Source organism: Cololabis saira, chromosome 10 (genome assembly GCF_033807715.1).
Source record: "Cololabis saira isolate AMF1-May2022 chromosome 10, fColSai1.1, whole genome shotgun sequence".
Lineage (NCBI taxonomy): Eukaryota > Metazoa > Chordata > Actinopteri > Beloniformes > Belonidae > Cololabis > Cololabis saira.
In genome coordinates, this window is record NC_084596.1 from 42197523 (window position 1) to 42221347 (window position 23825).

Here is a 23825-nt window from a genome sequence, read left to right on the forward strand (position 1 = left end):
GTAAAAACCTAAAAATGTAACGCTGCAAATACCAGGACTGGATCTGTGAAGTGAGCAGATAGTTTCCAGTGGTTACATTTACAATCTTTAGTTTATTGTAATAATTGCATTGATTGTTGGGATTAGTTCACTGTGATGGGTATACAGGACGCTGCAGTCAAACCATCCCCCCAGTAAAGAATGTACGAAGCAGAAATCACCTGTAACAACGTCCCGTTTACCTCCCGGTCACTGCAGATAGAGAGATGAGCCGCTGGAGCTCGGTGTTTCAGGTAAATGCTGGAGAAACTGAGCACAAAAGCCTGAACAGTAGCGTGTTCCTGGGCTCGTGTTCCTGGGCTCGTGTTCCATGGGCTCGTAGCTGAAGGGGCTAATCTTTCAGGACAAAACCACAGCTGCGCACCGACTGACTCCCGTGTGCGTTGGAAAGCTAACGTAGGTACAGCTACACGCACGGCTGCATGACAGAAGTTCATTCTGAGTGAAAACACATTTTTAGTTTCACATGGAGGCAGCAGCTCTGCTTGGTGCTACCGTGGAGGTCCCACGGAGACGGATGTGGTTAACTGCTCTTATGAAAACTATCGTGCAGCAACACCACACCTCTCATAGGCCCACTCAAAAGAATTGACCACATAATAATAATGACTTCACATTTGAAGGGATGCATTTCCATTAAGCTGGGCATACACTGTGCGATATTTTAAATCGTTTGATTCAGCCCCATCTCACACTGCACGACTAGATCGCTGAGTTCAAAAGTTGGCAGCCCACGATTTATGGTTTCACACTGTACGACCCGATGCTCTGATGTGACCCGTCTGCTAACACTATACGTTCATAATCCTCCCGTCGGACCTCTGTTACTGGAACTCAAGGCCGGTTTTGGGGCAGGAGTGGGCTGTTCCAACCCAAACGTGCGTCCTGCCCACCTGATCAAAGGTTATGGGGATCCTTTATTTTTTTTATAATAATTTTTTTTTTATATATATAAAAAAAATCCCCAAATATCTGTACTGTTTCTGATTGGGTGGGCACTGCGCATCATTTTTAGACACAACAATGAACGCATACCGCAAAAGTTGTGTCTCGGCGGAGGGAAGTGTTCAGAACAGCACACAGAGCACACACTAAAGGCTGATTTATGGTTCCGCGTTACACCAACGCAGAGCCTACGGCATAGGGTATGCGGCGACGCGCACCGTACGTGGAAATGCGGTCTTTTTTTCTGTTATTAAAACATGATTTGTAATGTGAATTTGCAACACTTAAACTACAAATAGTTTTTGACGTGACATCAGAGATTGCACATGCTCTCTGTGAAAGGATGATCAAATCGGGTCGCAGCTGCTTCAACTGTGCGATTCCTTCACGAGGAGCGACCAGGATTTCAAACATGCTTGATTTTCTTGCGACCTCACGATTCGTGATCGGGAGCTCGTCGTGAGGTGTTAATCTCTCGTCGTTACCCCACGTTTACTGCACGAGGCACGAGCAACGATTGGGTTCGAAATCCATCCCGATCCAAAATAAAATAAAAAAACTTTTAAGCAGAAAACATGACAAACAGACAGATTTTTTTTTTTATAAATCCGCTTTTTCTGGGAAAATATGGCCTAGCATTTTTGTCCTGGCCCACCCAACCAAATATTTCTGCCTACGCCACTGGCCTGACGTGTTCAGAGCTGTAACAGAGTGGAACGTTAGGAGATGAGGAACAAGAGCACGCCAACAAACCAAAGTCATCTCTCTTTAGCCACTGACACATTAACAACCTCTTCTGCTTGCAGCTGTGATCACATGTGCTGTTGAAATGTACAAACCAAATAAAAGCACAAAGCATTGTATCATTAGTGTGGACGTGCAACTATATTAGGCTGTTCATTTAAGTAGCTTCAGGAAACAAAACTAAAAGTGCTGGTCACTGTGGATCAGTACTGGAGTTGAGGGGGGATGAGGGGGGATGACATCCCTCCCTGAAATAAAAACGGTCCAAATCCTCCCCCCTGTAAAACGGCCATCCCCCCTTTCCATCCCTTATATCATTTCATCAATGAATGTGTAATTACTGCTATTTCAACATTTAGAGTCATCAGCAGAAAAATAACACCAGAAAAATAACTTATTTGACAATTTTCACCTGTTTTAAGTAAATTTTCACTTGAAATAAGTAGGAAAATCTGCCAGTGGGACAAGATTTATCTTCTTATTACAAGCAAAAAAATCTTGTTCCACTGGCAGATTTTTCTACTTATTTCAAGTGAAAATCTACTTGAAACAGGTGAAAATTGTTGTTTTTTCCGGTGATGAGTGTTGTTTTAAATGTAATGAGATTGTTTTACTAAAATGAGACATTTTAACTAGAAATAAGACAAATATTGTTAAGATTTTGAGTTTTTTGCAGTGATCCATTTTACTTATCCTGTAAAGGACAGAGTCATATTGATAAGTTCAGAAAAGTGTTTTTTATTGTTGTGTTATGATGTATTTGATGTAAGCCCAGTGGATATTTAAAGCTTACAGAAGGCTGCATTTAACTGTTGCTATGTCATTCCTGCAGTTGTTTTGGTCAGTGCTATTATTTGTAATATATTATTTGTAATCAGCACAAATTATCTGTCCCCATATGATAAAATAGTTTTTTTACAACTCGAGTACTGCTGTGGATGAAACGGAGGTTGCATGTGAGGGTTCCCTCGGATGCTCACTCACTCAGCGGGAAGAATGACTTTAATATCCCACACATTAAGAGAGAGTATTTCCGCTTAAAAAGGTTTAAAAAGAAATGAACAGGTGGTTTCAGGAGGTGTTTCAGTTCAACAACATAAATGACTCCAGAGTTGTTATAATTGGTTCGTGCCAGATGGATCCAGCACGTACTTATCCCTCGTCCAATCACACGTCACGCTGTGGAGCAACACCGAATATTCCTCCATGAGTACGTGACATGAAAGGAATCTCATTTGCTCACGCTGCAGTTTAATCAGACCACAGCGTGGTGCGTTTCATGGCTTCTCTCTTTCTTCCCGGACGTATCTCATAACTTTTCACTGTGTTTAGCTTAAAAAAAAGGTCAGTTTTTCTTTTTCTTTATCAAACCGATTTATATCGTGGTTTCTAAACAACAGGCTGGCCCTTGTCCAGATTGGTTTCATAATAAAAATGAGATGTCATGTTGTGGTTTTTGGATTTTCCAGTGTGCCGTCTGCTTTTTTATTGCATGTAAGTCCTATTACATGTTAATTATGTGATGGCAGAGCTAGAAAGTCCAAAGTCAACACCGAGAGAGATTTATATCCTCCCACAATAAAACCCTGCTGCTAAAATGCCTTGTTCTTCATCCATGTTTGTTTCCCTTCATTTATACTGAGCTACTCTTACTTTTGCAAGTCTGACTGTTGGATCCGTTAAAAACTTGTAAACACCAAGTTGGGTGTATTTTATCTGCATGCGTCCTGTGACCTCTGGTGCCGCGTTCTGCAGTTTTTTCGCACATGTAAAGGCCTGCAGGCCTTTACATGTGCCACGCATAACTAACTCTGACACGTGAACCACAAAAGTGCTGAAAAAAAGCATTAAACTGCAGCTTTTACGTTCACATCTTGATTACCGAACTCAATGCCCTCTGAGCTCCTCCAAGTTGGAAGTGTGATATTGGGGAGCGCTGGATCCATTTGTCACTTCAGAACTTGGAAAACGGCTCGGAAAACGAGCTCTGAGCTCATGTGGAGCGCAGGTTTAGCGACATCACAGTGAAACACGTGTACCGCCAAGCGCCTGGTTTTTGTCAGTTTTGTCGCACTCCAACCTTTCAAACTGACCAGTGAGCCCAAAGCAGGCCCTGCAGAAGTGGGCGGGATAACAACACGTGCTGGGAGAAAAATAAATCAGGTTTTTTCTTTAACATGAAAGTACGAAAACGAGATTACAAATGTGTAAAGAGTCAGAAATTTGACTTGAAGAACGTGTTTAGCTAGCTGCCTTAGAGAAAACCAGTTTTACTGACATAAACTGCTTTTATGCGCCAACGTGAGCACGTCTGACTCAAACACGACACAGAAAACAGCAACATACACATACACTTGCATATGTGCTGCCCAGCTTTGGGGACTTTTACTATGGACATTACAAAATGTGAAAATATTAGGGCCATGCAGGAGAAAAAATATTTGAGAGGGGAAGATTTTTTTTTATTGTGCATTTTGAGAAAAAAGTCAAAATGTCGAGAAAAAAGTCGAAATGTCAAGATTAATGTTGAAATACAATTTTGAGAAAAAAGTCGAAATGTCAATAATAATGTTGAAATACAATTTCAAGAATAAAGTCAAAATTTCTAGAATAAAGTAGAAATTTCAACTTTATTCACGAAATTTTGACTTTTTTCTCAACATTTTGACTTTTTTCTCGAAATTGTACTTCAACATTAATCTCGACATTTCAACTTTTTTCTCGGCATTTCGACTTTTTTCTCAACATTTTGACTTTTTTCTCAACATTTCAACTTTATTCACAAAATTTTGACTTTTTTCTCAACATTTCGACTTTTTTCTCAAAATTGTACTTCAACATTAATCTCGACATTTTGACTTTTTTCTCGACATTTCGACTTTATTCACAAAAGTCGAAATGTCTAGAATAATACAATTTCAAGAATAAAGTCGAAATTTCGCCTTTTTTCTCAACATTTCAACTTTATTCATGAAATTTTGACTTTTTTCTTGAAATTGTATTTCAACATTAATCTCGACATTTCAACTTTTTTCTCGACATTTCGACTTTTTTCTTGAAGTGCATAATGAAAAAAAATCTTCCTCCTCTAAAATATTTGTATTTTTCTCCTGCCTGGCCCTAATACTCTTCCGTAGAAACGTCACCTAAAAGGCAAGAACAAATGAGCAGAAACACATTCCTCATCTCTGTTGATTCCCACTTCCGGTCTGAGACTTGAGTCTTTTAAACAGACTCAGGTTGATGGAGTCTCTCTCTTAGGTTCCAGTCATGGAGGCACTGTGGGACTCCACAGGAGGGGGTGGGCTGGGATTAGTTTCTTTAAACAGTATGTGAGGTTATTAAGCTCCGGTTGTCACGGTCTGTTCTGGCTCTCGGCCTGTGAACCAGCTCATTGCTTTCTTCGTCATTGTCGGCGCCGAGCTGCTCGTCTTTCTTCTTGACGTAGCGCTCGTACAGCACCATGACGATGCCCATCATCCAGGCTGACACGGTGCCAGCGGCGAAAATGACAAAGCCAATGACAACAAAGAAAATGTAATCCCAGGAGCCCAGAGTCTGGTGACATAACGTCCGTAACTGGATGCCCATCTCTCCCAGGCGGAGGCCTTGCATGTCAGCGGGCGAGCCGCACACCGTCTGGCCCTCATCTGTCACGCAGAGACACAGCCACAAGTTAAGACCGGGATTAATCAGGAGACAAGTCAATATATCAGCAAACAAAAACACTGACAACCGGGTCTTTCCTAACTATAAAGTTTCAAGGTTATTGCTGCTTACATTTTACAATCTACAAATTGTTAATGAAATGAAATGAAGACATTGATTTCATTATCTGTTATTCCTCGTGTTTACATTTGTCCTCCCACCTACCCCGGGGATTTCAATCATCCCATTTAACCCTTGTACTGTCTTCGGGTCAAAACGACCTAATTCTCCTACCTTCTTTCCTCCTGCTCTCTCCTTCCTTCTCCCTTCCTCTTTTCTCCCTTCCTTCCTTCTTTCCTTGTTTTCTTCCTTCCTTCCTTCCTTCCTTCCTTCCTTCCTTCCTTCCTTCCTTCCTTCCTTCCTTCCTTCCTTCCTTCTTTCCTTGTTTTCTTCCTTCCTTCCTTCTTTTTTCCCTTCCTTCCTTCCTTCCTTCCTTCCTTCCTTCCTTCCTTCCTTCCTTCCTTCCTTCCTTCCTTCCTTCTTTCCTTCCTCTTTTCTCCCTTCCTTCCATCCTCCCTTCCTTCCTTCCTTTCTCCCTGCCTTCCTTCTTTCTTTCTTTCCTTCTTTCCTTCCATCCTTCTTTTCTCCTTTCTTTCTTTCTTCTTTCCTTCCCTTCCTTCCTTCCTTCCTTCCTTCCTTCCTTCCTTCCTTCCTTCCTTCCTTCCTTCCTTCCTTCCTTCCTTCCTTCCTTCCTTCCTTCTTTTCTCCCTTCCTTCCTTCCTTCCTTCTTTTCTCCCTTCCTTCCTTCCTTCTTTTCTCCCTTCCTTCCTTCCTTCCTTTCTTCCTTCCTTCCTTCCTTCCTTCCTTCCTTCCTTCCATCTTTCCTTCCTTCCTTCCTTCTTTTCTCCCTTCCTTCCTTCCTTCCTTCTTTTCTCCCTTCCTTCCTTCCTTCCTTCCTTCCTTCCTTCCTTCCTTCCTTCCTTCCTTCCTTCCTTCCTTCCTTCCTTCCTTCCTTCCTTCCTTCCTTCCTTCCTTCCTTCCTTCCTTCCTTCCTTCCTTCCTTCCTTCCTTCCTTCCTTCCTTCTTCTCTTCCTCCTTCCTTGACTCAAAGACAGCACTAGGGTTAAGGAGAATCAGCGTGTTGAGTGTTTCACCCTGAAGAAGGCTGTGGCCCAAAGGCGTGGGCTGTAACTCACTTTTTTAATCTTCTACATGAAATAGCCATTTTAAATAAAGGCTTTTTATATTTGAAGAAGAGTGTCTTGGATTTTTCTTCTTTTTTCTACAAATTGTTAAATTGTTTTATTTATTTATTTAGATCCCCATTAGTCCTCACTTCAGTGAAGACTATTCTTCCTGGGGTCCAACATTGCACATAAAACAATAAAATACAATCCTTACAATTAAAACATAACTAAATCTAAACAAAGATTATCTGAGATGTGATGGAATTCAACCCTTAAATTGTTGAAACCAGCCAGAACCAAACAACAAAAAATATTCCATTTTACACACTCAGAATTTCAGAATAAAACAAGAATTTCAGAATAAACCAACTAACTAAAACTGACTTCCTTGCTAAGTACTGCTTTTCTTAATTTATTTTTGAATCTAGCTTTATTGTTGATCATGGTTAAATGTGGTGGAAGCTTATTCCAGTATGTTACTGCTCTATTATATATACATTGTAGCCTCTTTAGTGCGTTGGTTCTTGGTAGAGGAAAGTAACACCAGGAACAGATCTGGTTGCAGAGCCATGTTGAGTATTGATGGGTTTTAGATGTGATGACACATTGATAGGTTTACCAATATTCCAGATGTTGAAACAAAATCTTACCAGGCTCCACGCCAGCCGTTGGTCAACTTTTATCCAGGACACTTTTTAGTACATGTGGTAAATCATTTACAAATATAGAATAGAGCAATGGACCTAGGCAACTCCCTTGGGGGACGCCACATTGAGAGGTTAACATATCTGAAAGGCTGCCATTAAACATTACACATTGCTTTTTTATTAACCAAATAACTGTTCATAAATTTAATAGCTTGTGCTTTAAACTTATATGCAAAAAGTTTCTTGAGTAGTAATTCATGACCAATGATATCAAATGCAGCGCTAAAATCCAAAAGCACAGCACCAACCATAGCCTTCCTGTCAATATATTTAGGTCAGGCCTGCTGTCAGGCTGGTGTGCTGAGGACCCAGATGCAGGAGAGCGAGGCAGGAGTTCAACAAAAAACAGGGTTTATTCCAGAAAAGGCAAGAACCGAAAACCAAAAGCGCTGCTTGGCAGGATCAAAAAACAGAAACAGGGATCAAAAGCTGGAGCAAAAACAGGAAACATGGAGGGAAGCACAGTATGGAACCACGAGGAGCAAGGGAATGACAAGACCAGATATACACAGGGGATAACGAGAGACAGCGAGACGCAGGACAATCAGGGCAGATGGGACACAGGCGGGGCAAAACAGAAACTCAAAGACTGGGGGGAAGAGTCAAACCCTGACAATTTAAGCCAATTTTCAGTTATTGATGTTAGTGCTGTGCTTGTGGAATAGCTTGGTTTATAAGCATGTTGACTCTCAGAGTGGATGCTGTTCTCTTCAAAGTAACGTTGAATTTGCTTACATATTATTTTCCCCATTAATTTACTTAACACTGGTAGAATACTCTCAGGCCTACTATTTGGACCTGCAAAAGGCTCCCTGCTGCTTTTTTTGACAGCGGAACAACCTTGTGTTCTGAACCAACATCGTTCAATTGCTGGTTCAGCTCGTGTCAGGCAGTGTTAGGGGCTGGAGTCAGACACTCGCCCACTTCCAACAGGGAACGTTGGGAGGTTGGGAAGTGATCAGCATGGAGAGGCCGGGCAAGCCTACTCTAATCTGGATCTATGATGTCACAGTACCCCACAAATCTGAATGCAAAGTGCTCTCATGCAAAGAAAGACTATTTTAAAACTCATACAGTACAGACCAAAAGTTTGGACACACTTCCCCATTTGTTTGAATGAGAAAGTGTGTCCAAACTTTTGGTCTGTACTGTATGTAACTTTCGAAGAAAGGAAGAAAGAAAGAAAACAACACCACATATATGGAAACATTAGGCATGTGAATTAAAGTCTGGTGAAATGAAGTGAAAAAATCTACAGCTGATCAATCTTTATTTCTTGTGATCGCTGAATATTGTTTCTCATGGTTTGAGAGAAAGTGTTTTTTTAGAAAATATCTGTAACTATGGTTCTTGCAATATTGGCATGTACGATATCAGTACCACCAAAATAAAGACAATATTGCAGTAAATGGCGGCCTATTATTTTTCCGATCACATGCATGTCATAAGGTGAGTTTACAGGACCTAAATGCAGGAGATCACAAGTCTGTCAGAGTTGCAAAGAAAGTCGTTCAAACAAAAGGCAGGTAGGGCAGGTTATAAAGGGCAGGTAATAAAAAATCAATTCAAAAAGACCTCCAACTGAAAAAGGCGCAAACAAGACTGAAAACGCCAGAGCACAAATGAATCAGAAAGTTAACAGACAGACTCTGGTGTTTACCAGAGGCTGGGTTAATTCAAACTTGGTTGCTTGCTAAGCACAGTAGCATGACGACTATGGATGAGGAAGTGATAACAGCTAGCCATTGGCTGAGCCAACTGTCAATCAATCATTGTTGCCAGTTGTCCTGATTGTAGATCAAACGATTGACACCAAAACGTTTGTTTTTCAACCAAGGCTGTAAATATGTTTATTTCTGTTCTAAAATCGGACATTTTAACATGGAAGTCAATGGAGACGGACTCGCTTTGGGAGCCTCTAGCGGCCAGTGGAGGAACTGCAACGGATCTAATTCTGCATGAGACTCATTAGAAAAGGAAGTCACACAAGAACTAAACACACAAGGACAATGCTTTTCAAAATAAAACAGGGAACAAATAAGAAACCAAACCTAAAGTACCAAGTAAAGCACAAGAAAGGAACGCCAAAACCCCAACAGAAATCCTAGACCATGAGAACAACTATGAATGTCAATATATTTGACCACTGAGATGAATCCTCCCTGCCAGAGATACCAATGTAGGTGCAAACGTGCATGGAGACTGGAGAGTATTGTGAGAGTGGGTGAGTGAGGAAAACTTAGGCAAAGACATCACTGGTCAATTTTAGCTGCAAAGCAGTAAGATATTGCCTCCAAAAAGTCGCATAGTGAGTTTCAACCATGATACCACACATGTATAACTGCATGGCAGCACTAACTCTTGGTCATGTCTGGTCATCAATTATTAACTGAGCAGTTTAAATTTACAGGGTACATAATATCACAGATCCAGATCCAAATAAAACAGGCACCCGAACCTTTTTTATAGTCACTCAACTCCAAATCATATTGCATTTGCTGCAGTTCGGTAGTGGGCAGCACAAAGCTGCAACACTGTTTTCAAGTGGAAGAAGGAGGTGGAGTGGCATCAAGTGGCTGACTGCATCCCCTAAAACTGCCGGCTTTGAGCAGAACTATAAAAACTGGTTGGAAATCTTTTTTGACCAAAATTGTCGCAAACATTTCGTTAAAACCTCTGGAAAAAGGTCAAAATACGTCTTCTTTCAAATGTTCGGAAAACATTCCACTGGCACGTAACAGACAGCTAAATAAACTTTGACACAAAACAGCACTTAGTTTTAATAGATGTTTTCAGTCATGTGATGCAGAAGAGAAGAGAAGAGAAGAGACATCGTGCATGCATTATTCATAAACCCTCTTTTCCCCGAACGCAGGATTAGTGAGTGTCTGCCTAAAAACGCAGATAATAAGGTTTTTCATCTTCAGGCACGAGGTATGAGTACAACTAAGACCTGCTGAAACCTACAGATACAACCAGCATGTTAAGATCCCTCTCTTCAAGAGAACAGGATTGAATTCAAAGGACTGTCGGTGTAAATGAAGTCCAGCTCCTGATGGTGCTGAGCTCTGCAACAGCTGACGAGAGAGAGCCACGTTTCAGGAAACAGCTCTGAAGTCGGCCGAGTCTCTCGCTGCGCCCAGCACAAACCAGACGTTGCCTTTCTACACAGCCGGTGTTTTTAATTGCTGTCTGTTTTCTTTTTTTTCCAAAGGTTTTGTCTTCAGGAAGAATTCAAACTGGGAGACATCAAAGGCTTGTAGGTTTCTCCAAAGGGAACAGATTTTCAGAACCCCATTTCAGCATCAGCAGCTTTAAAAATACACTCCCAAATCACCAGCATGTTGTCCCCTGAAATAATAGCTGGTGCTCACATGTGGAGCAGAGGAAACGTACTGCTTCAACTTCCCGCTACCTACAAGATATATCGGGAGCGCACAGCAGAATATTCTTCTTGTATTATGCAGTTGAAAGACTTGAAAAAGGGGGGGATTTTTGTGTTCTGCATATGGACGGGGCATGGGTTTGGTGTTGGATGCCCTCTGTGACACGGTCATCCACATTTACCTGCTGGCACCCGATGCCTTAGTGGCTCAAAAATATTACTATTTCATGCTGATTATTAGGGCCCGAGCACCTTCAGTGCGAAGGCCCTGTTGTATCTAGGAATTATTATTTTATTTTTTTCTCGTTTTTCTTCCGATGAAAGGAGGGCCTTTTTTTCCCCCTAAACGTGCCCCAAAAGTCACCAAATTTTGCACGCAAGCCAGGCCTGGCGAAAAATTTGATATTTAATGGTTTGCATTAATGGGCGTGGCCTAATGGCTCAACAGCGCCCCCTTGAAAACTTCGTGCCTCAAGCCCCACGATACGGTTTGACGTACATGCACGAAAATCGGTACACACCTGTATCATGTCGCAACTTAAAGAAAAGTCTCTTGGTGCCATGGCCGAAACCGAACAGGAAGTCGGCCATTTTGAATTAATCGTGTAATTTTGCCGCAATTTATGCCATTTCTTCAGCCGCTTCTTCGCCCGAACTGTAACGTGCACCCAGGTGTGTTATACATCAAAATGTGCGTCTCCATCCTGCGACAACGTGCATTACTTTTCTCAGTCAAAAGCGTTACCGTGGCGACGATAGACACCAAAAGGCGCGCCCCCCCTTCATCTGATTGGTCCATATTTGATAGTTCCTACTTTCTGCCATAACTTTTGAATGGTTTGACATAAAGACTCGTGGGTGGTGTCATCGGCCATGGTTTTGAGTCCTTGACCTTAATTGGCATGAATTAGCCCCGCCCCTTTTCTGAGTGGTCGATATCTGATAGTTCCTACTTTCTGCCATAACTTTTGAATGGTTTGGTATAGAGAGTTGTGGCTGGTGTCATCTGCTAAATGTCCAGTCCTGAAGAATCTACATGAAGTCAAATAAGCGCTTCCACTGCAGCCTGAATGTGCACAAGGGTGGAGGACCGTTCATCACTGCTTGCAGCTTTAATTTGTTTTTTTATTTCCTAAGTGTTAAGATAAATGCGTAACTGCACTCACAATATCTTGATCACAGGCCCAAAATGATCTTCCATCATTTACACTTCAAAAACTCAAGTAAGAACAAAACAACTTGTTTCAACAAAAAATCAAAGACTACTTTGGACTATTTTGCTAGTTTTAAGAATTCTAGTCAAGAAAAACTTTCATTTACACCAAATGGGTAAAATGGGCAGAGATGTCTTGCTCAAAATAAGATAATTTTAACTACATTCATGCTCATAGAGGGGCTGATTTTGCGGTGTAGATCAGAGGGACCCAACCATTTTTTTCTTGGTTAAATTTAAAGGTTAACTTTTTATCAGAACATCCCTTCTGCAGAACTACTTGGAGGTTTCAAATATATTAAAAGACAATATTAAGCACCAGCATGGTGGTGATTGGAGCTGTTTGTCGTCCACCCGCCCATCTTGAAGTTAAAAGCTGGTAATGTCTCTCCAACTGTAATCCACTTCCCTCTGCACATGCAGGAGAGAGTCACAGCCAAGAGTCACTGCAGCCTGTAGGCTTTCTTCATTGCTTTTAAAGAACTTGCCTTATGTGAATACAGTTACTGGAATAAAGTGGAATAATACGAAAGAGTATTAGGGCCATGGAGGAGAGAAAATATTTGCGAGGGGAAGATTTTTTTTATTGTGCACTTCGAGAAAAAAGTCGAAATGTCGAGATTAAAGTTGTTATACAATTTCAAGAATAAAGTCGAAATTTCGCCTTTTTTCTCAACATTTCAACTTTATTCACAAAGTTTTGACTTTTTTCTCAACATTTTTCTCCTGCCTGGCCCTAATACTCTTCCGTAGGAATAACCTGGATTTTAAACGGATTAAAACAAACTCACCCTCAACCCTCCTTGAACCGCCACCTTACTGTGGTGGAGGGGTTTGTGTGCCCGAGTGATCCTAGGAGCTATGTTGTTGGGGGCACTTACGCCCCTGGTAGGGTCTCCCATGGCAAACAGGTCCTGGGTGACGGGCCAGACTAAGAGCGGTACACAAGCCTACCATGAGAAGAAGAAAAACAAGGACCGTTACATCGCCCGGATCGGCATCACCGGGGCCCCGCCCTGGAGCCAGGCCTGGGGTTGGGGCTCGCTGGCGAGCGCCTGGTGGCCGGGTCCCACGTGGGACCCGGCCGGGCTCAGCCCGAAACAGCGACGTGGGCCCGCCTTCCCGTAGGCCCACCTCCCGCAGGAAGGACCATGGCAGGCCGGTGCCATGTGGACTGGGTAACAGTTGTGGCGGGGTGCCTCGACGACCCAATCCCTGGACCAAAACCCTCACAGTGGGGACATGGAATGTCACCTCGCTGGGGGGGAAGGAGCCGGAGCTTGTGCGTGAGGTTGAGAGATATCGGCTAGAGATAGTCGGGCTCACCTCCACACATAGCTTGGACTCTGGAACCCAGCTCCTTGAAAGGGGCTGGACCCTCCACTACTCTGGAGTTGCCCAGGGTGAGAGGCGGCGGGCTGGTGTGGGCTTGGTTATAGCCCCTCAGCTCAGTCGCCATGTGTTGGAGTTCACCCCAGTGAACGAGAGGGTCGCTTCCTTGCGCCTTCGGGTCGGGAAAAGGTCTCTCACTGTTGTTTGTGCCTACGGGCCAAACGGCAGTGCGGAGTACCCGGCCTTCTTGGAGTCCCTGGGAGGGGTACTTGATAGTGCTCCAACTGGGGACTCCATTGTTCTACTGGGGGACTTCAACGCTCACGTGGGCAATGACAGTGATACCTGGAGAGGCGTGATTGGGAGGAACGGCCTCCCCGATCTGAACCCGAGCGGTGTTTTGTTGTTGGACTTCTGTGTTAGTCGCAGTTTGTCCATAATGAACACCATGTTCAAGCATAAGGGTGTCCATCAGTGCACGTGGCACCAGGACACCCTAGGCCGGAGGTCAATGATCGACTTTGTTGTCGTTTCATCTGACCTTCAGCCGCATGTCTTGGACACTCGGGTGAAGAGAGGGGCTGAGCTGTCAACTGATCACCACCTGGTGGTGAGTTGGATGCGCTGGCGGAGGAGGAGGTTGGACAGACCGGGCAGACCCAAACGGATTGTGAGTGTCTGTTGGGAACGTCTGGCTGAGCCCTCTGTCAGGGACATCTTCAACTCCCACCTCCGGGAGAGCTTCTCTCATATCCCGGGGGAGGCGGGGGACATTGAGTCCGAGTGGACCATGTTCTCTGCCTCCATTGTCAATGCGGCGGCTCGAAGTTGTGGTCGCAAGGTCTCCGGTGCCTGTCGTGGTGGCAATCCTAGACCCCGGTGGTGGACACCGGAAGTACAGGATGCCGTCAGACTGAAGAAGGAGTCCCTTCCGGGCTATGTTGGCCGGTGGGACTCCTGACGCAGTAGATGGGTACCGGCAGGCCAAGCGAGCCGCGGCTCGGGCGGTCCTGGAGGCAAAAACCCGGGTCTGGGAGGAGTTCGGGGAGGCCATGGAGGAAGACTTTCGGTCGGCCTCGATGAAATTCTGGAGGACCGTTCGGCGCCTCAGAAGGGGGAAGCAGTACTCTGCCAACACCGTTTATGGTGTGGGTGGGGAGCTGTTGACCGCGACTGGGGATATCGTCGGACGGTGGAAGGAATACTTCGAGGATCTCCTTAACCCGACTGACATGCCTTAAACTGAGGAAGCAGAGAGTGGGGACTCTGGGGCACGCTCATCCATCACCCAAGCCGAGGTCACTGAGGTGGTTCGTAAGCTCCTCAGTGGCCGGGCACCGGGGGTGGATGAGATTCACCCTGAGTACCTCAAGTCTCTGGATGTCGTAGGGCTGTCTTGGTTGACACGCCTCTGCGACATCGCATGGAGGAAGGGGACAGTACCGCTGGAGTGGCAAACCGGGGTGGTGGTCCCTCTGTTTAAAAAGGGGGACCGGAGAGTGTGTTCCAACTATAGGGGGATCACACTTCTCAGCCTCACCGGGAAAGTCTACTCCAGGGTACTGGAAAGGAGATTACGGCCGATAGTCGAACCTCGGATTCAGGAGGAACAATGCGGTTTTCGTCCCGGTCGTGGAACACTGGACCAGCTCTATACCCTCCGCAGGGTGCTCGAGGGTTCGTGGGAATTTGCCGAACCAGTCTACATGTGCTTTGTGGATCTGGAGAAGCCATTTGACCGGGTCCCTCGTGCCATTCTGTGGGGGGTGCTCAGTGAGTATAGAGTCCGGGGCCCTCTACTAAGGGCTGTCCGGTCTCTGTATGATCGAAGCAGGAGTCTGGTTCGCATTGCCGGCAGTAGATCAGACTTGTTCCCGGTGCATGTTGGACTCCGGCAGGGCTGCCCTTTGTCACCGGTCCTGTTCATAATTTTTATGGACAGGATTTCTAGGCGCAGCCAGGGGCCGTAGGGGATCCGGTTTGGGAACCACAGGATTTCATCTCTGCTTTTTGCAGATGATGTTGTCCTGTTGGCTTCATCGGAGCGGGACCTTCAGCATGTGCTGGGGCGGTTTGAGGCCGAGTGCGACGCGGCAGGGATGAGAATCAGCACCTCCAAGACCGAGGCCATGGTTCTCCACCGGGAAAGGGTGGCGTGCCTTCTCCGGGTGGGTGGAGAAGTCCTGCCTCAGGTGGAGGAGTTCCAGTATCTCGGGGTCTTGTTCACGAGTGAGGGAACAATGGAGCGTGAGATTGACAGACGGATCGGTGCAGCGTCCGCAGTTATGCGGTCGATGTACCGGACCGTCGTGGTGAAGAAGGAACTGAGTCGAAAGGCGAAGCTCTCGATTTACCGGTCAATCTACGCCCCTACCCTCACCTATGGTCATGAACTTTGGGTAGTGACGGAAAGGACGAGATCGCGGATACAAGCGGCCGAGATGAGTTTCCTCCGCAGGGTGGCTGGACGCTCCCTTAGAGATAGGGTGAGGAGTTCGGCACCCGGGAGGAGCTCGGAGTTGAGCCGCTACTCCTTCACATTGAGAGGAGTCAGCTGAGGTGACTTGGGCATCTGTACCGGATCCTCCTGGACGCCTCCCTAGGGAGGTGTTCCAGGCATGTCCCACCGGGAGGAGACCCCGGGGAAGACCCAGGACACGCTGGAGAGACTATGTCTCTCGGCTGGCCTGGGAACGCCTCAGACTCCCCTCGGAGGAGCTGGAGGAAGAGCTGGAGGAAGTGTCTGGGGTAAAGGAAGTCTGGGCATCCCTGCTGAGGCTGCTGCCCCCGCGACCCGGGAACGGATAAGTGGTGGATGGATGGATGGATGGATAAAACAAACTCACTGGATTTATCTGGAGCTACTTTAAAATGATTTGCCTTATATGCCTTCATGTGACTTTTGGTATTAAAAGGGGATATTCAAATAAAAGTGAAGGTGACAGGAACACACTTTTGCTTTCAGTCAAATCACTTGACAGTTTTAATTTAACTGAACAATGAAAATGTAATTTTCCTGATATTTTTATTCATTCTGTGTCTTGATCTCTGTTATCCTGTGAGATTGCTTCTGTGGCTCAAACATCTAATGAGCTAGTTAAAGAATACGAGGGTGGAGTGTTGTGTTTGGCTGATCTCCCTCCATGAGGACAACAACTGCTGTGTGTGCACTCTGTTCACACAATATGCCAGTAACCTCCGGCTATGCAAGCGCACACTCACAAAACTGTATGTGCATGCACAACGTCTGTGAGAAGTGAACTTCCAACCTCTGTGTACTTGCAGAGTCTGCAAACATGCGTGGACACATGCTGATACACGTACTCCTCCCAGTCCCGTAGGAAACCCCTCTGGCTCCACGGACTCATCCCTCGCAGGGACTGGCATCGGAGAGCAGGGCTTTCCCTCTCTGCTTCCCCCATCCCAATGCGCTCTATTTCGAGACACTCTACTTATATAACATTTTAGAGAGTGCTAATCTGGCAAGGAAGGCGAGACAGAGGAGAATCTGTTGGTTCCTACCCGGGGCTTTATTTCTCACTCTCATTCACTTGCTCGCTGCAGCTGTGGTTTCTAAACCGAGGAGACCAGAGAGCTGCGTCGCCTGAACCAGGTGGGACTCAGGCAGAGAGATAACAAGGCTTTCAGAGGCAGAACCTGCAGGCAAAAGTCTAATTCTCCTTCCCATCACGCTAATCAATGGCTTATGGGTTCGGATCTGTGCTGGTGTGCGTTTAAACGTGGTGAAAGAAAGTGTTTAACAGAGACGGAGCTTTTGTGTGTGCTGTCATGCTCTTGAAAACGATGGCCCCAGTGTGCAGGGAGAGAGTGCACATCCTCCTCCCCTCCTCACAGCTGTCATTGGAAGAAGCTCGGATCCAAATTAAGCTTTTCACAAAGCGATGAGCAGAAGAAAAATATAGGGCATCTCCAGCAGGACTTGTTTGAGACTCAGCTTAAGCTTCGCAGGGACCGCGGTGGATCGTAGTGTGTGAATTTAGTGTGTGTTTCTATTTACACGTGTGGAAGAGGAGCAAGCAGGGGAGGCCTTTTTCTGTTTGCAAACATGCTGATAGTATATTAGGTTTGGTGTTAGAATCATGACGGGCTCCCTGCTCAGTAAGTACACTATAAATAGCAGTCGCCCTTTTGCATGGTGACACGTGCGTTACAAGTTCAAGTAAAAGATATTACGTAAGAACAGACTGATCTTTTAGGCTGGGAGTTAAATAACAATGGGGGATCCATATTTGATGGCGCTGTGATGATTCATTAATCACACATGCAGCTCTGTGCGCCAGCAGCTGCATGGAATACGCATTTATTCCTGATTTAAAGATGAAAGACTCTTGTGTTTCACTCCAAGACTCGCAGAACACAAAGCCCAATTAATGAGCGGAGCTGCTTGAAGATATACTCTTTCAGTGGCTGCGTTATTGGAAATCCTGTACGGTTCCACTCCACTGCTGTCACCTGCGTCTCGTCCCGCTGAAACACGAGAAAGAGGCGCAGACTTAGCTGCAGACGGCCGGGCTGAGTCCGTGCATGTGCCGGCGGGACGCTGGAACTCATCTCACTTGTGGGAGAGGACAGACAGCGTGCTGCACGTGTTTCTGGCCTAACAGACGTGATGTGATGGGAGAGGGATCCAGACAACAGCCACACTCATGTGCATGACGAGACGTAAAGACATAAAGCAACCGTCCTCCAAATGTAAAAAGTACACTGTCCAACAATAGCCTAGAGATGCACCGATCGATCGGCAACCAATCGGTATCGGCCCGATATTGCCCCTATCGGTTTTGATCAGAGATTGGAAAATAATACCGTATTTTCCACACCACAAGGCGCACCTAAAAGCCTTTAATGTTCTCAAAAACCGGCAGTGCGCCTTATAATGCAGTGCGCCTTATATATGATCATTACGGTAATTTCTGTTACTGTAGTCAGGGGGATTGTGGGTAATGTAGTTGGTGTCGCCGAAGTAACGGCGCTAAAAACGTCAGGAATCGTCACAGACGTTCAAGACAACAGCAGCGACGCTGACTCGCATAATGGTGACTTTGACGAGCCGGAGCAAAGCTGGTTTTTATTTTGTTAATAAAGTTTGACATACGGTACTTTTCTTCTTGTTTTTTTTTGCATTTGCTGTAGGATTTTGTAGCATTTCCTGTAGCGCAGCTCCATCAGGTAGATACGTAACTCAACCCCAGACACTATAGTATGGTATTTTACCATAGATTTAGTGCGCCTTATAATGCGGTGCGCCTTATAGTGCGGAAAATATGGTAGTTCAAAGCAGGCTGATCTGATGACGTTTACGACAACAAACCGCTGCTCGCGCCTGCGTTTCCACATCTCATACCGAGCTGTCCCAAGGAGCTGGTATGGAGTTTTACAATGTCCGAAAAGAACAACAAATTTGCAGTTTGCAAATTGTGTCCAAAGGAGATACCCCGGGGAGGAATGTTACAAAGGAATTTCAACACAATGAAGCCGATAAGACATTTGAAAGTTTTTCACACAAAGCAGTATATTGAGTTGCCAAAGTTGTCTGCCGCTAACGCAGAGAAAGAAAAGGAGCAACGCCGCTAACTCACCTGAAAGTAACAGAGACCAATAAACGACAGCAAGAAAAATAAAAAATGACATCGTAAGGTAATTAATTCATAAGCTTTGCTCATCAGCCGCTTTCTGTTGTAGAAGACGTCGGGTTTAAACACGTCGTTACGCGCTGCAGTGTCGTAAATATTTCACTGATAAATGACCGCCGGAGTTTTACCAGACTATATACAGTCACATCCAACCCTTAATCCTGACTCAGGACGACAGTCGCGTCAGTCGCTTCACGAGTGACATCTGGAGTTCTAGTGTGAAGAGTTTTGCTTCACTCACAAGAGTTTCCTCACACGCGGCGGAAGCTACCGCAAAATTTTTCACAAAGCTTAATAATTCATAATTAATTTTTATTCTAAGATTTAATTCCTCTTTCCACAGGAAAACTAAGGTTTATAGTTTACAACTTGTATCAACTTTTAGAGAGTGACATGTCTGCTGTTGTGTGTGTTGTACATGTTGTACATAATTATTACCACAGGAAAGCGGAAGCTAAACTACACTTAACTCTTTGTAAGCCGGGTCTAAATCATCTCTAAGAGTCTCTAGAGGGTGAAATATTGCTCATTGCCTCAGATTGAAATAAAACAGTCAATTCATCATACTTTCTTATCTCCTAATTTTTATACCTAATAATACAATGTCAGTGTCGTGTACATGAGACAACAATATTGACGAATTTATGGATTTCACGCTGTGATTGGTGATCGGTGATGATCGGCAATATTGGTATCGGCAGATACTGATTTTGGAGATCAGTGATCGGTGATCGGCCCTCAAAATCCTGATCGGTGCATCTCTACAATAGCTTTGTTTGGCCTCTTAGTCATGCAGTCCCTCTCCTTTTCTCTCCCGTCTTGAACCTTTTAGCCGCCTCTATGATCAGGTCGGCTGTCGCCCTATCATCAGTGTCATCTTTGTGGATGACTGACAGGGAGATGTGACATGCAGTTGTCGCAGGAGTCCATATGGATGGGAGTCAAACGTTTCCTGGCTGTTTTTGCAGACACCAGGGATGGGAGACGGAACAAGTCGCTTCTTAAAAGTGATCAAATATTATTTTAACATAAATAAAATGTCTTGTGCCACTTTAAAGTGAATATAATTTCAAATGAAAAAGGATGTGCAGTTGTGGAGATGAACTGTGAGTACATTGACTTGATGATGATGACGTGTTCTTGCACTTTACTTCATTATTTCCATGATGAGTCATTTTACAGCCACTCTTCCTCCCCATCATTATGTGGCCTGAGTCCGGAAATGTCTCATTTAGTGAGCCAATTGGGTTTTTGACAAAGCTACTTGACAACATTCGATGCTATAAAACTCAAGATAATTTGAACATGAACATGCCTTTAAAATGCCTCACATTGCTGCCGACGGAAACAGCTGTTTCCAGCTGTTTTGGATTTAGATTTTCGACAAAAATTAGAGAGTGTCCCATTTGAGGGTTTTTCGCATATCGCTGTCAATTAAAATCAGAGCAAATGTACCACTACAACACTTACATCTACTACTAATAATAATAAGTGGAAAAAGAAGACAGAGCGCTCCCTTTTCAATAATTCATGTATATTCATAGCAGCTTTACGCCCAGTTGATGTGCAACAAATGCAACATGATGTCCAGTTGGCTTGAAAAAAAGGAAAACAGTGGAGGCTGGTGATTCTGATCTGGGTCTGTGACATCACAGTTGAGTACAACGTGATTATACGTGTCCCATCATGCATGGCTAAACTGAGGAAATCTGATTAACTCTTGATACGCAATGGTCAGACCCTCATGCTTTTGTATACGTCACAGTACATCTGTTTTAATTCCAGACACTGGAGGAGTGGAGTAAATAAGGATATCATTATTTTATTTGCCCTGGCAGCCAATGTCAGGTTTTCAAAGACCCTCCAAATGAATCAAAAGAGCTTAGTAGGTGGTTGTGTTTCGTTTTGTTTTTGTTTTTATGAAAAGAAAAACATTTATGTAACTGGACATTATAATTAGCGAATAACTGGAGCGTGGCTGCATTTAATGCGACTGGCCATTTGTGCATGGGCCCTGGGAACTAAAGCAGAATAAGTTAGAAGGTTTTAATGATTGTAAAGTGCGGAAGAGTATTAGGGCCAGGCAGGAGAAAAATAAAAATAATATTTTAGAGGAGGAAGATTTTTTTTTCTTATTTTATTATGCACTTCGAGAAAAAAAGTCGAAATGTCGAGAAAAAATTTGAAAACTTGAGAAAGAAGTCGAAATGTTGAGAAAAAAGTCAAAATTTTGTGAATAAAGTTGAAATGTTGAGAAAAAAGGCGAAATTTCGTGAATAAAGTTGAAATGTTGAGAAAAAAAGCGAAATTTCGACTTTATTCTTGAAATTGTATTTCAACATTAAACTCCACATTTCAACTTTTTTCTCGACATTTCAACTTTTTTCTGGAAGTGCACGATAACAAAAAAATCTTACCCTCTCAAATATTTTTTCTCCTGCATGGCCATAATAATAAAAAAGTATTAGATATTATAAGATTTTTTTTTATTGTGCACTTCGAGAAAAAAGCCGAAATGTCGAGATTAATGTTGAAATACAATTTCAAGAATAAAGTCAAAATTTCGTGAATAGAGTCCAAATTCAGCGTTTATTCTAAAAATTTCAACTTTATTCACGAAATCTTTACATTTTTCTCGACATTTCGACTTTTTTCTCGATATTGTACTTCAACATTAATCTCGACAATTCGACTTTTTTCTCAACATTTCGACTTTTTTCTCGACATTTCGACTTTTTCTCAACATTTCGACTTTTTTCTCGAAGTGCATAATGAAAAAAAAAAATCTTCCTCCTCTAAAATATTATTTTTCTCTTGCCTGGCCCTGATACTCTTCCGTAGTAAAGTCTAACATCAGGACTAACTATAACAAGTGAGTGGCGGTACCCTGGAACTTGTATGTCTCCAGGGCCACCCAGAGGCCGAGGTCCTGGCCGGCGCAGCCGCAGCTCCAGGGGTTCCCGGCCAGCCCCAGGGAGCGCAGCGCGGGCAGCGCCCGCAGCGCGCTGACGTTCAGGCCGGTCAGGTTGTTCCTGCTCACGTCCAGCACCTGCAGCGCCTCGTTCTCCGCCAGCGCGTCCCCGTGCAGCTCCCACAGCCCCGGGTTGTCCGTCATCCTCAGCATCACCAGGCTGGCCAGGGGCCCGAACGTCCTGTCCCCGACCCGGGTCAGGGCGTTGAAGGACAGGTCCAAGTACGCCAGCTTGCGTAAATTCCCAAATGTAGACTCGGAGATGTCCTGCAGGGAGTTGTTGCTGCAGTCCAGGTACACCAGGTCGGACAGGTAGTTGAGCTGCAGCGGCGGCAGCTCCGCCAGCCGGTTGTTGGAGAGGATGAGCTGCCGGGTGGCCAGCGGCAGGTCTGCGGGGAAGCGGGTGAGGTGCTGCCCGGCGCACTGCACCACCAGCTGGTCGTCGCACACGCACCTGTCCGGGCAGCCCGGGGCCAGCAGGTCGGGGGCCAGGCCGGGGGCCGCGGCGCTGACCCCGGCGGCGGCCAGGAGCAGCAGCAGCAGCAGCAGCAGCGGGGCGGGAGGACGCATGGCGCCGCCGCGGCTTCATCCGCCCCGGCCGCTCACAGTCAGCGCTGCAAACACATGCCTCGTTGAAACATCCACTAGTTTGTCACGGAAAAGCTTTTTCCAGCGAGGTCAGACCTCGCGCTCGCCGGGGACACGCACGCGTAACGGATCGGTGTTTTCCATCTCTGGATGCGACGCGCTCTGCTCCAGAGATGTGAGTTTATTCTGATGAAAGCTCCTCCTGGTCCGACCTGTGTTCAGCAGCGATGACTGGAGCCAGTGGTTCCTCTAACACGCTGCTATGAGACTGATCCATGTGTGTGTGTGTGTGTGTGTGTGTGTGTGTGTGTGTGTGTGTGTGTGTGTGTGTGTGTGTGTGTGTGTGTGTGTGTGTGTGTGTTTATTGTCCCCCAGACGGCAGCGAAAGGCAGATTTGTACATAAAATATTACATAAATTATAACATCTAAGGCATAAATACATACATAACTAAAAACAATAACAACAACAATAATACACCTACACACACACACACACACACACGTTATATATGCATCAGAGGTGGAAAAAGTACAAAAATATTGTACTTAAGTAAAAGTACAAATTTTCTGCTTGAAAATTACTTAAGTAAAAGTAAAAAGTACCCATTAAGAACATTACTTAAGTAAAAGTATAAAAGTACCTCAACTTAAATATAATAAAGTACCAAAAGTACATGGTGTAAAATGTACTTAAGTACAAAAGTACAAAGTACAAAGTACAAAATTCAAAGTACATAATTATTTTTGAAAAGGATTGGAAAGAAATGAAGAATCCAAGAATTTGCTTACAACTCTAAATAATGGTGATATTATTCTGACCCCTTTAGCGTTTGTTTCCATTACCCCATTTTAATTTCTCCCTTTGCTCATCACTGCTGCTGTACCCCATTGGCCCCGCTGACAGGTCCACCCCCAGCCTGTAGTATGCAGTGACAACATTAAGCAACCCCAGCTGATAAAGGATGAGACTTTTGAACTTTTAAATGCCAAAACCACCTTAGAAGGGGTGGATTCAAAAAATGGTGCGCATGGACACGTGTCGGCTGCCGCTCAAGGCTGATTTATGGTTCCGCGTCCACCAACGCAGGGCCCGTACCCTACGGCGAGGCTCTGCGTCGATTTAACGCAGAACCATAATTCAGGCTTCAGTCCTCATCGGTACTCGACGCGACGGCGGTTCCTCCGGCCTTCCGGCCCGCCTCTGCGGCGCAACTCTCCCGGGAGCTGCGGCTCCTTCTCGGTATATTCACGCGCCCCCCTTCCTTCCCGTCCGCCTTATGGTTCCGCGTTAAATCGACGCATACCTTACGCCGTAGGCTACGGCGGTGTAACGCGGAACCATAAATCAGCCCCCGCTGTGCTGTTCTTTAATTTGTAGCGAGTAACGACGTGTCCAATTTTAAATATAGCG

At 44.9% G+C, this 23825-nt stretch overlaps 1 protein-coding gene across 1 annotated transcript; it reads right to left on the reverse strand.

Moving 5' to 3' along the window:
* Positions 1-4434: 4434 nt before the first annotated feature.
* On the reverse strand, positions 4435-22610 carry LOC133453092 (leucine-rich repeat-containing protein 52-like). The gene is made up of 2 exons (XM_061732957.1): positions 21741-22610; positions 4435-5378 (listed from the first exon to the last, which is right to left on the reverse strand). Exons 1-2 carry the CDS (start codon positions 22393-22395, stop codon positions 5050-5052), a joined length of 984 nt encoding a protein of 327 aa, XP_061588941.1. The 5' UTR covers positions 22396-22610; the 3' UTR covers positions 4435-5049.
* Positions 22611-23825: the final 1215 nt, after the last annotated feature.

Coding starts and splice junctions, on each gene's coding strand:
- LOC133453092 (XM_061732957.1), bottom strand. CDS start 22,395: ATGCGTCCTCCCGCCCCGCTGCTGCTGCTGCTGCTGCTGCTCCTGGCC. Junction 5,379..21,740: donor GGAGACATACAAGTTCCAGG/GTACCGCCACTC, acceptor TCTGCGTGACAG/ATGAGGGCCAGACGGTGTGC.